The sequence below is a fragment of the Choristoneura fumiferana genome, chromosome 14 (assembly GCF_025370935.1).
Source record: "Choristoneura fumiferana chromosome 14, NRCan_CFum_1, whole genome shotgun sequence".
Classification (NCBI taxonomy): Eukaryota; Metazoa; Arthropoda; class Insecta; order Lepidoptera; family Tortricidae; genus Choristoneura; species Choristoneura fumiferana.
In genome coordinates, this window is record NC_133485.1 from 9,683,792 (window position 1) to 9,698,531 (window position 14,740).

A 14,740-nucleotide genomic window follows, 5' to 3' on the forward strand; every position below is an offset into this window, starting at 1 on the left:
ACCTCAGGCTGGATACTATACAATTCCACAATTGAGATGCTCACTTACTTTAGATTAGACCTACACAGCTACTTCTACGGCTAAGCCGCCGCGGTTTCTAACCTCGTGACTTTGTAAATCGAATAAACTGATGCAAGCGGCCGAACTGGCGGCTTTAAGGTTATAGCTTAGGTATTTATTAGAGCCACCCGGCACCCGACCAGCACGGCCTCGACTTTCGGCGTCCACTCATTGTCGACAGGTGGTCCACGCGCGGACGGCGCCGCATCGTAAGCGTGCGGGCAGCGAGTGGTTCACTCGCCATCCGCACGTAGCAACCTCGCGAGTCAGGCGATCCGGTGATGCTACGGAGTTGATGTAGTGAGCGCATGCCCATACCAATCCTTATGAAGAATACTAACCGCTCGAGGCAGGCGGTGCTGGTCGGGTGCCGGGTGGCTGTTATGAGCTGTTTAGTTTACTTGAGTCACGCGGTTATATAGCTATCAACGGCCACACTCGCAACGTACCTACCTAATTACTTTAAAATAGTTTTCCGCGCCGCAGGTCGCGCATAATGCATTTGAACCCTTAGGTAGTAGCGCCTCAGACATTTGTAAATGGAGTATAGGTAACATTAACAAAAACAAACAATTAGCAACACGTTAAACGTAATTTTGTGAAAATTAACGACTAAAACGATTCTATCATGCGCTGACTTAATTAAGGAAAGGCGCTATATTTAATCTTTTCCGAAATGAAAAGCGTAACGCGCGCTCCGCTAAGTGGATATGGGTAAGTGTATTCCGCTCGAGTTCGCACGGAAACAATTTTATTTCCAAAACCTTTTAAACGAATGATTTGCCGATGGCGATTACGTTATAGAAGAAGAAGGTCTATAACTGATATAAAGACTAAAACGGTGCCTTTTCCGCTGCATCTGTGAAAGCAAAGTGGTGAAATGTCACACGTCTCTCGTATTTGTATGCTTGATGCAGACGCAACGCTTTTAGCTGGAGAATGCAATAGAATAAATACGGTTTAAAGTGGTATATCCCATATATTTATCCTAATACAATTTTATTTTCCAATATGGGATTTTTAAACGTAACTTACGACTTGTAAAAAAATTAAACTAACCTACGTAAGTTGTTGAGTGCGGACCGAGTTGTTGCAATTGCAAACATAATGAAACTAAGATCACATAAGGTGCATCGTAGATATCATCCACGTATTGCAGATCGCAGTTTCACCACGTAAAGAGATATTACTTAAGTGTGATCTTCCTAGACCGTTAAATTACTCTTATAAATGTCTTAATTGTGAATTCGCACGCTTTGCATAATTCACTGGCTTTAAGCGCAGATTTAAAACACATTACAGGGAACTTAAGTGCTTGCCAATCGATTGCGAAACAACGTCGAAGGCTGATTCTGAGGTGTGTTATTCCGATAGATACAGTTGGACTTCGAATAATGGTTCCTTTGAGGAACATTTCAGGATTACGGGATGTTTAATGGGAGATTTGTACATAAAATTGTTTTTATACTTACTTATGTAGAGAAAATAATGGTGCAAAATTTTCTTTCTTCTGCGGGCGTATGTTTCTTTACAATTAGCACTTTAATAATAATTATTGGCGAATTTAACGGTCAGTTTCATAGTATCATGAGATCATTAAAACTTATTATTGATCGTGAATAATGGTAAATCGGCTTAAAACTCTCCAGTGTGACGAATTTTGGACAAACAAAGCGTTTGCATTGCGATTGCATCGTGTTTAGGGTTGCCATACAGAATTTCTTTTTAGGTTCCCTGCACACGATACTTTTTAAAACACGATGTACGCGGCGGTTTGCTAAAAGAGAAGATAGTTACCAATTTATTGAATCAGGAGTTGCTTTGCGGGCATCCATACACAAACACTAAAACAATTACTTACCTACCTACTTTGCTCACCCGCGACCTTATCATAGCTACGTTTAAGAAAGAAATGTGTGTTCATGCAGTTCCTCCACCCTCTGTAACTGTAAGAATACACACAAATCACAATAACCTATCTATCACCACCACCACCACCACACTACATGACACGTTTCGAACTCAACCAGAGCTCATCTTTAGAGCAACACAACTGTTCACCATGCTACTAGATGTGTTAGATGTTGTGAGTTTAACATGTGGTAGCATGGTGAACGGTTGTGTTGCTCTGAAGATGATCTCTGTTTGAGTTCGAAGCGCGTCGTGTAGTGTGGTGGTGGTGATAGGTAGATGTATTCTTAGAGTGTGGAGGTAGCGGAACTGCACGAAAACACATTTCTTGCATAATTGTAGCTATCATAAGGTCGCGGGTGAGCAAAGTAATTGTTTTATTTCATCAGAAGAGTTACCTGTAAGTGGGTACGGGCCAGGCGTGCGCCGTACACGGCAGCCGGACGTCCTGTCCGGTTTGCACGCGGCGGTTTCGCGGCTCCGAACCAACGCGAGGTCGCACGCCTCCCTTCGGCTCTGTCACTATTAGGTGACCTAATTGAAAATTAAACATAAAGTTGAATTTAATTGCCAATGTATGAAGTTTTTAATAATATTTTATTATGTTTATAAGAGGGGTCAAAAAATTAAAATGGCGTGGGTTAAGAAAGACAAAAAAAAACAAAGATAAGACCAAGCTAGATCGATTGTTCACCCCCGAAAGCTCGCACATAGAATTTTTTTCCCCGTTTTCGTAATAACTAAGATCTATGTATATAACTCACCAAAGTACTGGCTAGTGTACACGGCGCCGGTGATCCGGTCCCGGACGCGGCACCGGAACGCGCTCCGGTCGCCGGCGTGCACCGCGCTTATGTACAGCGAGCCATCGTCTAGCCGCTGGTACTTGGAACTCGGGTCTGGGAAGAAAGGTTACTTAGGTTTCATTCACACGAGCATTTTGCCAACGGATGTAAAGGGTTTCTAAACATTACACCGTATCATACCATGAGCGTAATAGCAACGTGACAGGCAAAAATATATTGTTTGTATTGAAAAGTATGAGACTATGTCCACTAACAAGTTTTGGTAACCATGCAACCGTCGCCGTCGCACGTCATGGAACGCGTTTGACATTCTGTTTGACACTCCGTCTGACACGTCCCTATTACGGCCATGGATGGCATGGCATGGCACGATACGGTGTAATGTGTAGAGATCTTAAGGCCACTTTAGACCTGCAAGAAAAATCGTGCAAGTTGCAATAGATTACGAGATTGAACTAGGCAATCAAGCGCCGCTATTTTATCGAGCACTGTTACTGTCGAATTTTTGACGTTGAGCGGTGGACGGCTCTCGAATTTAACTAAAAATAGAGCCAACGTCGGGTTTTAACGTGACGCTTGATAAGCTCTCGTGTGAATGGAACTTTAGGAATTTAAATTATGACATATTTCTATAATGTTTAATTACTTAGTAGGTACTTGTTGTATGTAAATTTTTTTGATTGGTCTTTATCAGGCTAATTAAAAATATATGTTTAGTCGTCTAATTTGAAAGTTAGCACACGATCGCTATGGCGTGCATTGAGTAGGCAGTGCTAGTGCAATACCCACGACAACATTATTACTATTCTTCATATTGTTAGTTCTGTATGTCCAACTAGACTACTTACTACACGAAATTTTAGGTATCAACTTCAGCAATAATTACAACAGTAATACTAGGTATATACAATAAGTGTAGTACATTTATAAAGTTTAATCAAGTTCAAAAGTGTAAGGTGGAAAAGCTATTACTACCGTGGGACCCACAATAGACCTAATCAAGGGAAAACTGGAAGGAGCAGTAAATAAAGTATTCGAGCGAGGGAATCCTTGAGCGAAAAGGCAAAAGAATGTGAGCCACCAGGACCGTAAACAAATGTGGGCTGTCAGGCGCGGCGGTAGAAGTCTACTGTTGAGATGGCGGGAATTTGAAACGTAAGCGGTGAAAGTAAGGTTGAAAATTGTTGTTTTAGTGCGAGCAGACAAACAATTCAATAAAGTATCGCTGTCTAACTGTCGAAGCTGAGCCTGATTCTGAAAACCTCATCAGGTTGCATCGTTAAATTCGGGACGGTTGAGCTAGTTTTGCATAAAACATAAAAATGACAGGTAATATTGAGACAATGAGAGTGATGGTAGCTTTTGTACAGGGCACGTTAATATAATGACTCTGCTAAAGAACAAGGTGGTTTCTTGGTCAAAAATATGAAAATTCTATTCTGTAATTAATATTTGAAAAATTGAACGGTTTTTTAAGACGGTCAAATGTTTTGTTATAATTTTTTTTTTACCGAGTAACATTGATATATCGTTTAATAATATACCACATTATGCTTAAAAAAACAATTTGGCACGAATGAACTAAGCCCGCGTAATTCGTTTAGAATTATCATGATATATTCATATTCAATTTGTACCACGATGCTTTCGTGTGTTGGCACCTCTCCCTTCTGTCGGCGTTTCATTTTCGACTCGTGTATTTTTTCTTCTCAAAATAAGATATATGTGATGAAAATGTAATTGCGTGTGTCATCTCTTACTTGACAAGTATTTTGATGAGAAAAAATTCAGCGAGAATTTGAGAACACTGGGCCACATTTACAAGATAGCTTTCATTCCATATTTGTTCGTTTAATTGGAGGGAAAAGTTTTTAACAGAGGAGACGCGGTTTGTAAAAGCAAATATATTTATGGATGTTAAAAGGATCTCAAAAGGACGATTCTGGCCTATAATTATAATCTAAGATTGAGGTATGAAAATATAACGCAACTCGGGAAACCTTTTTCAATGTCCAGAGGAAAGGTAATCTTAGAATTCAAAGGTAAAGTCCGCTTATTCTGAACTAAGAAAGTAAAACTACTTACTCAAAAATATTGAAAGATATATTTATGAAAAACCTGCAGACAAAATGTTTTGTTCGTAGTTTGTAGCGAAAACTGCCTATGAATAGAGAACCCAATTGTCGGGTTCTGAACTGAATGTCTGGATGAGGCCCCCACAGTCTTAGGAGTTGATGTAATACTTAGTGATCAATCGCCCACGGCAATGCAAATCAACTTACATGAAAAGGAATAAGATGAAATAAGAATAAGAAGTGCGAAAGAAACACTGATAGTTTACGATTACAAAGTGGATGTAATTTATTACGGAAAGCATTGAAAAATACAGGATTTTAGACAATATTCTCACAGCCATTGTTAATTGTATCCGGCTCAAGAAAATTCCTAATATCAGAATATTCTATTACCTACCTAGAGGGATAAAAAGTGCGACATAAATTTTATTAGCTTCTCCTCTCGGGAAATTGAAAGACTCTTATATTATGATAAAACAAGATTAGCGTTAGAAGCGCTTTCTTGTTATATTATTTAAGGCAACTTTATAAGTATAAGAATAATGTATCCGAACGTTTTTCTTGTTACGCCTTTTTAACATTTTATTAATAGGTAAGGAAGAAATTCTATCCCAATTTACAGTGGTTGATCTAATAACTATACCCCTCAGGGTTGCGTATCATGTAGGGCGGCCACGCCGAATACGGCACTGTATGTGTCGCGTCTGCATCACACTGTCGCAGTCGCAGATGTGGTGGAATACGTCCGCCGGAAGAGCGGATACACGCTGAGGGTGTTCCAGCTGCAGTCGCGCCACTACGTGCACTTCAGCTCGTTTGTGGTGCGCGTGCCGCGGCTGCTGATGGGGACCATCGCGAGTGCTGCCTTCTGGCCGAAAGACGTCGTGTTCCGGCGGTTTCGGGGCTCCATGCCGCAGTTGAATGCGACGTCGGGGACGGTGACTCAACGGGGTCACGCCGTTTTGTCACCAAATTAGTTTTAAATATTATTGATTATAAATATGTATGTTAGTCTGTAAGGTATTTATTGTATGGGCCAAGTTGCCCGAAATAAATGAATTTATTATTATTATCATGTGTGCCAGCAGGGATCCGCAATAACTCAGATAGGTAAATTTGGATATAATTTATTTTAATTTATTAAGTAACAAGTAATAAATATATTAAACACTTTTTGTTTCCTGTAACATCCCTCGTCCTCCTGTAACATTCCTGTAACATCCCTCGTAAGTTCAAGGAATTATTTAAAATTCTGAATATGGTCCATGGCCGCAAAAAGTTCAAGAAACACTGTTCTAATGCAAGCTTCTTTTTATCGCAATACGGTATTTGACTATTTTGTATATGTTTTATAAATTAAAACTACACAATGCCTGTTATTGAATAGAAAAACAATTTTTAAGCTACCTTTATAAATAAGAAAGATATAAAGGTTTGAAATTCAAGATTAGACAGAGAAAGACATACTGGCATGTGACGTCACACGCCAGTGCCGCCATACTTGCTGCATAGAGAAAAGCGTTTGAGTAAGAGACAGGTATATAGATTTTTCAAAAAAACACTATAAATCCAATTTTCAACCGATTTAAATTTTATCTTCGCTAAACACTATCTGTATATCTATATTTTCATAATAATATTAAGATATGGCAAAATCAGGAGTTGTCAAATACCGTATTATGAATTGACGCTAGTGACGTGCATTAAGTAGGCACAACATAATAGGCAGCGCTTGTGCTGCTATGGGGGGTCAGGGGGTTGGTAAAAAAGGTAAGAAAAGTAGACAACCTTAAATAGCTATAAAAATTTAAAATAAATAAATTGATTAATGATTGATGCTAAAATGAATGATATTAATCATTTAAACAAATTAGTTAGTTTTTAAGGTATTTATTCCCTCCTAACGCCCAAGTCAAAATTGATTTATGAGCATCAAACTTTATGTCATTAAAGTTTCTCCTCATACATAACATAACATAACTTACAAACGTACCTACATAAAATAAAAAAAACTTACATAAAATAAAAATAGAACCTAAAACTAAAACAAATTACATAAAGAGTACCCTTAGGCAAGGCCCCGAAGATGCTTTTAGGTTTCGTTGTCCTCATATTATACAAAAAGTATAGCACCACTGACAGAAATCAATGATATTTTACAATCAAGATATTCATTATATTTTCTATGCCTGTGGTTTTTCCGATTTTTGTGAAAATGCTTTATTAGTCTGTAATTCTCGTGCAAAGTTGATATCTTTTTTTTGTCGACTTTTGAGGTCCTGTAATTCTGATATTACACATTTATATGAAAATCTGAAAAACCAGAGTCATAGATAATTACGTCTAGTCCATACTTACAAAATTTCATCTACTTCTATTGCCTGATTTCAAATGAGACCGGGACTACGTTTGTATGGAGAATGGAACGAAGAGCAGAAGCCTGGCACGTTCCGAACCCGTACTGCAACTCAAAGAGTGTGTCGTATGTAATTTTGCAAAAAAAGTCATTCCAACTCCTCTGGGAATTTAGTAAAACCGGAAAATTTTGACCTGGGCAAGCATTTCTAGCATCTGCCAAGCCGGCAATCTGAAAGTTTGAAGCGAATGCCCTTAAAATTTTACTTATGAGATATGATAGAGTTTGATGTTCAAATTACAATAAGTCCTTTATACAGGACTCTGGGCGTTAGGAGGGTATGGGGCATGTTGCCCGAAATAAACGGTTTTATTGAAATGAAATGAAATGGTTTAATTTGCTAGATAATGGGTTGAATGTTATATTACAAATATATTTTGAGTGCGCTAATGTCTGCTTGAGTCAAAAATATGCAAAAATATTAGTTTTTCATTTTGGCGATTTTATCAATCACCGAATATAAAAAATATCTTGGTCTTATCATTAACTAAATCATCAAAGTATAATTAGTATTGTGAACATCCTCTCTTGAGGCCTAAGTAATCTTATTATCTAACTTGAAATCACAAACGTTTTTCACTACTACCTTCTGTCATTTGGTAAAAGACGAGGGTAGAAAGAGATGGTGAATGCGATCGCGAACGTCAGCGCGTTATACAATAAGGACTCAACGGGGCTACTCCGAAATCCGAAAATCGAAGTTCGTATCGTACCGTCCCGCTGACGCTTATACTATTTAATACGAGAGTAAAAGGGACGGTATGATACGAACTTCGATTTTTGAATTTCGGTGGCCCTCTGGTTCCTTTCGTGCCTTACCTGTATGCCGAAGCACACTAGCACCATCATCCGCGAACCATTCAGTGCTCGCGACGCGGTCGGCGCAGTGTGACGGCACCGAACACCGCAATATGGCCGCGTTGCCTGCCATCACATACTCATCTGGGACGTGCACATCCCACGGCATGTTTAATGCTGGGAACAAAAAAAGAAAAGGTAACTATTTCATGCTTTGTCAAAGGTATTTTTACCTGTCCACGAGGTATTTTTTTAAATATGCTACACCTAAAAATCCGTACCAAATTTCAAGTCATTCCAATCACTAGAAGTTGGATAAATTCGACTATTAAGACAAATAAACAGTGCACATTGAAAAACACTGTTTAGTAGGTACTAATGAGACAACAACAAAACAGAATTGCGTGGGCTTATTACGAGTAGGAGTGTGATCACGAATTGAAACATCAAATGACGAATTCAAGCGTAGCTGTTATTATAGGTTTTGTCTGTAATGTAATAGGTACATGGATTTTTCTGAAAACCTTTAGAGACTACGAAGTTAAGCGCGGCACTCTATCTCATGTAGTAAATATGTATGTAGTGCCGGAGTCGTAGGTACTTCGAAATATGTTACAGGTGAAACTATCCCGTAAGCCGCGCTAAGCCCGCCGCGGCCGAAAACCCCTGATCTGGGTGTCAGAGCTAGAGACACGTTCTGTCAATGCAATATATTTATAATCCCGACGTCCGCCGAGCAACTCTCGATTATTTATTAAAGATGACGTAAGATGAGGGGCTCTGAGATAAGTAAAGTAGCGATATAATGATGTAGATATTTTGACAAAAATATAATACTTACGTATGTGTAACTTTAGCGGAGACCCATGTCAATGAACCATAACCTTTTGCTTATCTTGCTCCACTATTACTATTACTATAGAGCAAGAGTTCGCTGGAGCCGGACGTTGTAGCATAATGGCTGAAAGTTTTTCTTCTATTCAAACACACTTTAAGGGTATCTGGCAGGGAGTTGTAACCCTACAAAGTGTCTGGCAATAACGGAAGTGATTTCTATTATCTATATAACTTTCTATTATTAACACTCCGGACAAAACATAATAACAATTGAGTTTTATAGGATAATGAATTTGAGGTTAAATTTTATGACGTTTTTTTGATACTTACATGATATTTAACAAAGACCTCAATATCCGAATCTCATAAATAAAGATCTTTCTTACCTGTAACGTGTTAATACTAGAATATAAAAAATAACAGCCTTTATACTATAACGAAGGTCCTACTGTCGTGGGCTCTTGGTCCACTATGAATTTACTACTTACACGTAGTAGCGATGGAGCAAGGTAAGTGTGCAAATAATGTACAAATGTATGTTTTGTTGTTAAGTACCTACCTGCATGGATATGTATGTTTCTTGATAGCACAGCGAAGCCGGAGCTAAACCGGACCCGGCAGCGGTAGGTCGCGGCGTGCACGTCCCGCCGGTACCGGGCTGCCGGGAACGGCGGGAACTGGAGCGAGCCGTTCGCCAGCACGTGCCGGAGCCCGGCGACCGTGGAGACGGGGGAGTTGTCGAGGAGCCAGTCCAGCTGTTGAAAAATTATTTTTATTTAACATAAGTTCAGGTAAGCCTACACTAGGGTACTCGTAATCAGTCGGGCTTGTATGTGTAACTCTTTATTGTATGTACATAAAACATATAACAAACAAAAACAGATTATATTTAGTGAGAAACAGACAAAGGCAAACTTATCCCATAAAGGGATTCTTCCAGTCTAGTCAGTGGCTTGTCACGCCATTTGCTAAAATATTCCGGTATAAAAAGTCATTGGTACAAGCCCAGGCTCGAGAGGCCATAAGTCAAAACTACTAGTCTACCAGGGCTTAACACTATGTCACAATACAAGTAATGTACCTAAGCAGTAGACCGACTCGGCCGTATTCTTAAAATTTATACCCTACGGCTGCGCGGAGCGCTAGGGTTGGCTATTACAAAAAGTAAAATGTGTGTAGATTTTTATTGTATGTGTGTAGTTTTAGATATATATGTTTACGGAACCCTTCATGTACGAGTCCGACTCGCACTTGACCAATTTTTATTTCTGTTCCGTGGAAATGATTATGAAATTTTAATTAGGAATTACTTAGTTATTTCCAAATCAGAGATCCGTGGCAATGCCACACAATGCTGCAATGTAAACTTCGGGTTGATGGAAAAACAAACCACAAAAAGGTCTGAAGAGAAGTCCGTCGTAAGGATTTCACCCCAACCGACCCGAACACGAGAGAATCGTGGTTAACTTGGTATCGAAGTTCAAAGGAAACCTCGCTACAAAGCACTTTGAGTCGAAAGATTAAGTAAGAGCTCTGTTGAAACTAGTTCTGACACCGGAATAATGGCATAAAAGCTGGTTTGTGATTAGGTTTATTGGTTATCTGCGAATTGAAAAGAAGATACATGAAATTATATATTAGCAACCAGCCAAGAGCGAGTCGCACTAACATACATGCAAAGGGTTATATATTTTTTAATAAGTATTTGTTGACCCCCGCTCCGGGTCGTACCTGGTTCAGCAGATAGCGCTGGCCATACAGCGGGGAAATGCTGCTGGAGTTATGGGGACTTTTTTTTGTTTTTAGTTTTTAGCTTAGGTGTTTAGGTTTTAGTGTGTTAGGAGCATCTGTTTATGTACGCATATCCATATGTATATTATTATAGATATGTGCATATTTATACACACATCAAAAAAGTCTTGGGATGCTCATGATTTCTACAAAAATTTGACGTTTTGACTCAGTAGTAGGTAATATGCCTACATTGCTATGTTCAAAACTTTCTAGGGACAAAAAATATACCTAGGCTAAGTGCCTGTATATATTTGATGACTGTATATATATTTGGTGTTTATATTAAACAATTCGTTCTCGATATAATGGTAACAAAAAAACAATTTAAAAATTAAAAATACCCCGTCCCAAAAAGAAGCGTCTTCCACCTAGTTACATTGTAAGAGCGGACATTGAAATTGTCAATAACATTTTCATTTAAAAAGTACAATGTCTCAAAAACGGTTTAACTGGTTTTAATGAAACTTAGCTAAGAACCATGCCCGTTAAACTAGCTTTTAACTTTAGCTTTCGATTAAAAGATCATCATTATCAAATCAGAGTGAAATTAAACAGACGCTTTTAAAATGTTTACCTAGCGCCAAAAGAAAGGGTAGGTGTACCTACAGAGTAATGAAATGACGCAAGGTGGTCAATTTTAACTTATTGCACAACTTTTTTGGCGTAAAAAAGCGAACTTATAGAGACGTTGCGGTTTTTGCGACAGCTAATACGCTACAACGCGATATTTATAGCGCTCGTGGGAATATTCGGGAACGTTATTCGGCTCCCCAGTGCGTCTTTTACGCACAACGGCTTGCTACCAACTTTTATGTATGAGTGTGTCGCTTTTCATGCAAAACCTGTAAATATGGCAGTTTTAAAATGAAATCGTCGTGAATATTGCTGTTTTGGTCGTAAAAGTCGAAATTAATTGTGTGAATTTGGCGGAAAGTCATTCATAAAAAAATAACAAAAAGTGGAAACGAATATAAAACCCTTGTAAATATTTTTCTAGCGCTAGGTACCTACTAAATCGAAGTCGGTGCCTCAGCACGAGCCAGCAGGAATGGAACAATAGTCGTGTACCTCACCTACATACTTTGGGTTTCAATCCATCCTGCTGGGTCGTGCTGAGACACCGACTTCGAGCTAGTAGGTAGTTACCTAGTGCAAGAAAAATATTTTCAAGGTTTTTATAGTCGGTTCCATCTTTTGTTATTTTTTTATTTTTATGGAGACGGTTTTACATTTTTGTTAAACTTTTTTATTTATTTCTCACTTTTTAGTGATTCGTAGCCAAAGTACATCTCACAACGATTCCATGAAGCCCAAACACGGCTTAGTTACGTTGTTTTATAACAGAGTTCCGTTGCCTACCTTCCGGCTTCAGCATCAGATCAGTTCAAAAAGAATCATTAACTTAAAGCTCCTTCTTAGTCGCTTGTCTAGGTATATTAATAATGATCGTTTATAGACGAGCGAGCATTAGTTAGCTTTGACGAGTTCCATTGGTCATCTACGGTCTTCTTCATCAGGTCCAGTTTACCAAATAATACTTTCTGAATGTAAATGCTTATCTAATGCTAAAAATGCCAAATCGCTATAGGTGTGCCTATACAATTTGAGGGTTGCCCTCGATTTAACTAGGATCCCATCATCAGACTTTGATTTGGTGGCAATGAGACCACCTCAGAAGAGTATCCTTTCGAATAAAAAAAGAATTTTGAAAATCGGTCCACAATTGACTGAGTAATCGGCGAATATGAAAGAAAGAAAGAAAGAAAGAAAATACATTTATTCGGAAAAGTAACAAACTTGAACGATTACATAAATAAATAACACAGACAAGGAAAGCAGTTACCATTCACGAAACGGACCCACCTCAGCATAATGCCGGCTCAGGAGCTAGCGCTGGTCTTCCGGTGGGACCGTGAGGCCGTCATTGCAAGCTGCGCGCACGACCGGACCGTGTCTATTGTGAACGCGACCGTTTAAAGTCAGCGGCTACCAACACAAGCATGTCATGTGCATGACATTGACAACTGACACGGCCAACCATACGCTCAGCAAGCAAGACGAAAAAAAACAAACAATAACAATTTTCAATTTATAAAATACAAATATTAAGTGATATTAATCGAATAGTGTGAAAAAATGGTTAAAGTGGTATTTTTCTAAGGATTAGAACCTACAAATAGTTATACATAAAAAAAAATACAAACATTGGAACATAGACTCCTCCTTTTTTTTGAAGTTGGTTAAAAAGTGTGCCATTTCTACCCAGCCGACTTTCATGTCATCCAACCAACAGGCCTGGTCTGCCCACCGTTCTTCGATCCTATCCTAGCCACCACTCCCTGACCGCTTTTGATCACCTATTACTTATCGGTGCGTCTTACCAAGTTTAGTGTCCCACCCCCATATTGACAACTACAGTCCGTTTCAGTATTTCAGAACAAAAGGAAACAATTGATACTAGTTAATGTTTAACCACTTCTATATCAGATAGTTCCTAAATAAGGATAAGGGTAGGGGTTTTGCCACCTCGCGCTCTTGGCCAATATCGTCTGTCAAAAACGTAGGTTGCTTCGTAACTAACAACATTTTTCCCGTTAGTATATATGATCCACGTGCCGGTAACACGTATTTTACCGTCCTAACGTACACAAACGCCCGTCCCGGTCCCTTATGTTCTGCTTTCCCATAATGTAATGTAATAAATCTCACAGAAGGTTAGCTCCCATACATCAGTGCCGAAAATTTAAGTAATTTAATTTATTTAAAACACGTCACAAGGGAACCAAAACTGAGATGTAAATTATCCAATTAGGAAAAGCTGATCATTTCACTGTGAATTTGAACTGAAACTTTGTAACAAGTTTAGGATAATGGTTCGTTTATTTGACTAATGTATCTTATTGTGAAATTGTGGGGAGTAAACTCGCTTGTACTTGTATTTACTGCTGCTGTAGCTGTGCTGTTTAGGGCCGGGACACACCGTTGAATATTTTAAAAGGCTCAACGTTTCCCAGCGCCTGACACACAAATCCCCAGACTTAATGTATAAACCGCCCTATTTTTTGAACAGTAGGTTAACAATACCCTTTTCAGGCGTAATTATTGATGTGATCGTGAGGTCTCACGCTCGAGTTCCCAACTCTCGCTGACATTTATATTAAATGTAATTGTTATTGATGCTTTGGAATTGGCTGTTGAGGAGTTTATTAGAAATTATATGAGGTAGTTAACGAGTTGGTAACAATATTTAAATTACTAGCAGTTTATCGCATCTATAGGTACCTGAAAGAATTATACACAAAAAACTATCCTAAGTATTAAATTTTTCGAGATAAAAATTATCCCATGTACTTCCAGGGTCTCAAACTATCTTATACAAATTTCATCTAAATCGATAAAAATTTGCTTTGCATCATTTTTTATTGTTTAGTCTTAGTTTATTTCTGTTAAGCAAAACACTGATAATATACAAGGTATTAATTAAATAAATGAAAACCAGAAAGTAGTTTAAGAAAGAATTTGCTTAGAATCGAGAGTAGAATCGATTACACTATGTTTTAAATCAGGTTGTGTTTGTGTTTTAAAATTCCTTTTTTATTGTGCCCGGTCTAACAGTTACCACTGCAACAGGCGCCAATAATACTAATACAGGCCGGTTTGCTGTCACTGTGTGATTTTCTTCTATAAACGTAGTATATAGTAGGTAGTTATCATCTGTCAGTTAGCGTGTCTCTTGCAACATTAGGGTAAACGTCCACTTGTCGGTATCGTACGCATCGGACGCATCGCACGCAACGGATCGTAGTATTCTTTGTATAGAAACTCATATAAGTGCGTCCACCTGTCCGCATCGTAAGCATCGCACATTTCTATACAAAGCAACAAATCCGATACGTCCGAAGCGTACGATGCGGATAAGTGGACGCCTACCTTTAATGCCTTTTATCCGATCGCACTTTGTTTCCATTTCCATATCATAGTTCGTCTGGTGCAATCTTGTGAAATCTAGTCTAGGGTAAGGCTGCTTTGTATATGGTATGCGT

At 38.7% G+C, this 14,740-nt stretch overlaps 1 protein-coding gene across 6 annotated transcripts in view; it reads right to left on the bottom strand.

Moving 5' to 3' along the window:
- Dscam4 (Down syndrome cell adhesion molecule 4) overlaps positions 1-14,740 on the bottom strand; it is a 93,925-nt gene that overhangs the window by 58,446 nt on the left and 20,739 nt on the right. For all 6 annotated transcript variants that reach the window (XM_074097655.1, XM_074097650.1, XM_074097649.1 and 3 more), the window contains exons 2-5: positions 9,463-9,658; positions 8,088-8,243; positions 2,736-2,870; positions 2,370-2,505 (exon numbers count right to left, since the gene is read on the bottom strand). In XM_074097655.1, the coding sequence (XP_073953756.1) occupies positions 2,370-2,505; positions 2,736-2,870; positions 8,088-8,243; positions 9,463-9,658 (623 nt within the window). The remainder of the gene's footprint in view (positions 1-2,369; positions 2,506-2,735; positions 2,871-8,087; positions 8,244-9,462; positions 9,659-14,740) is intronic.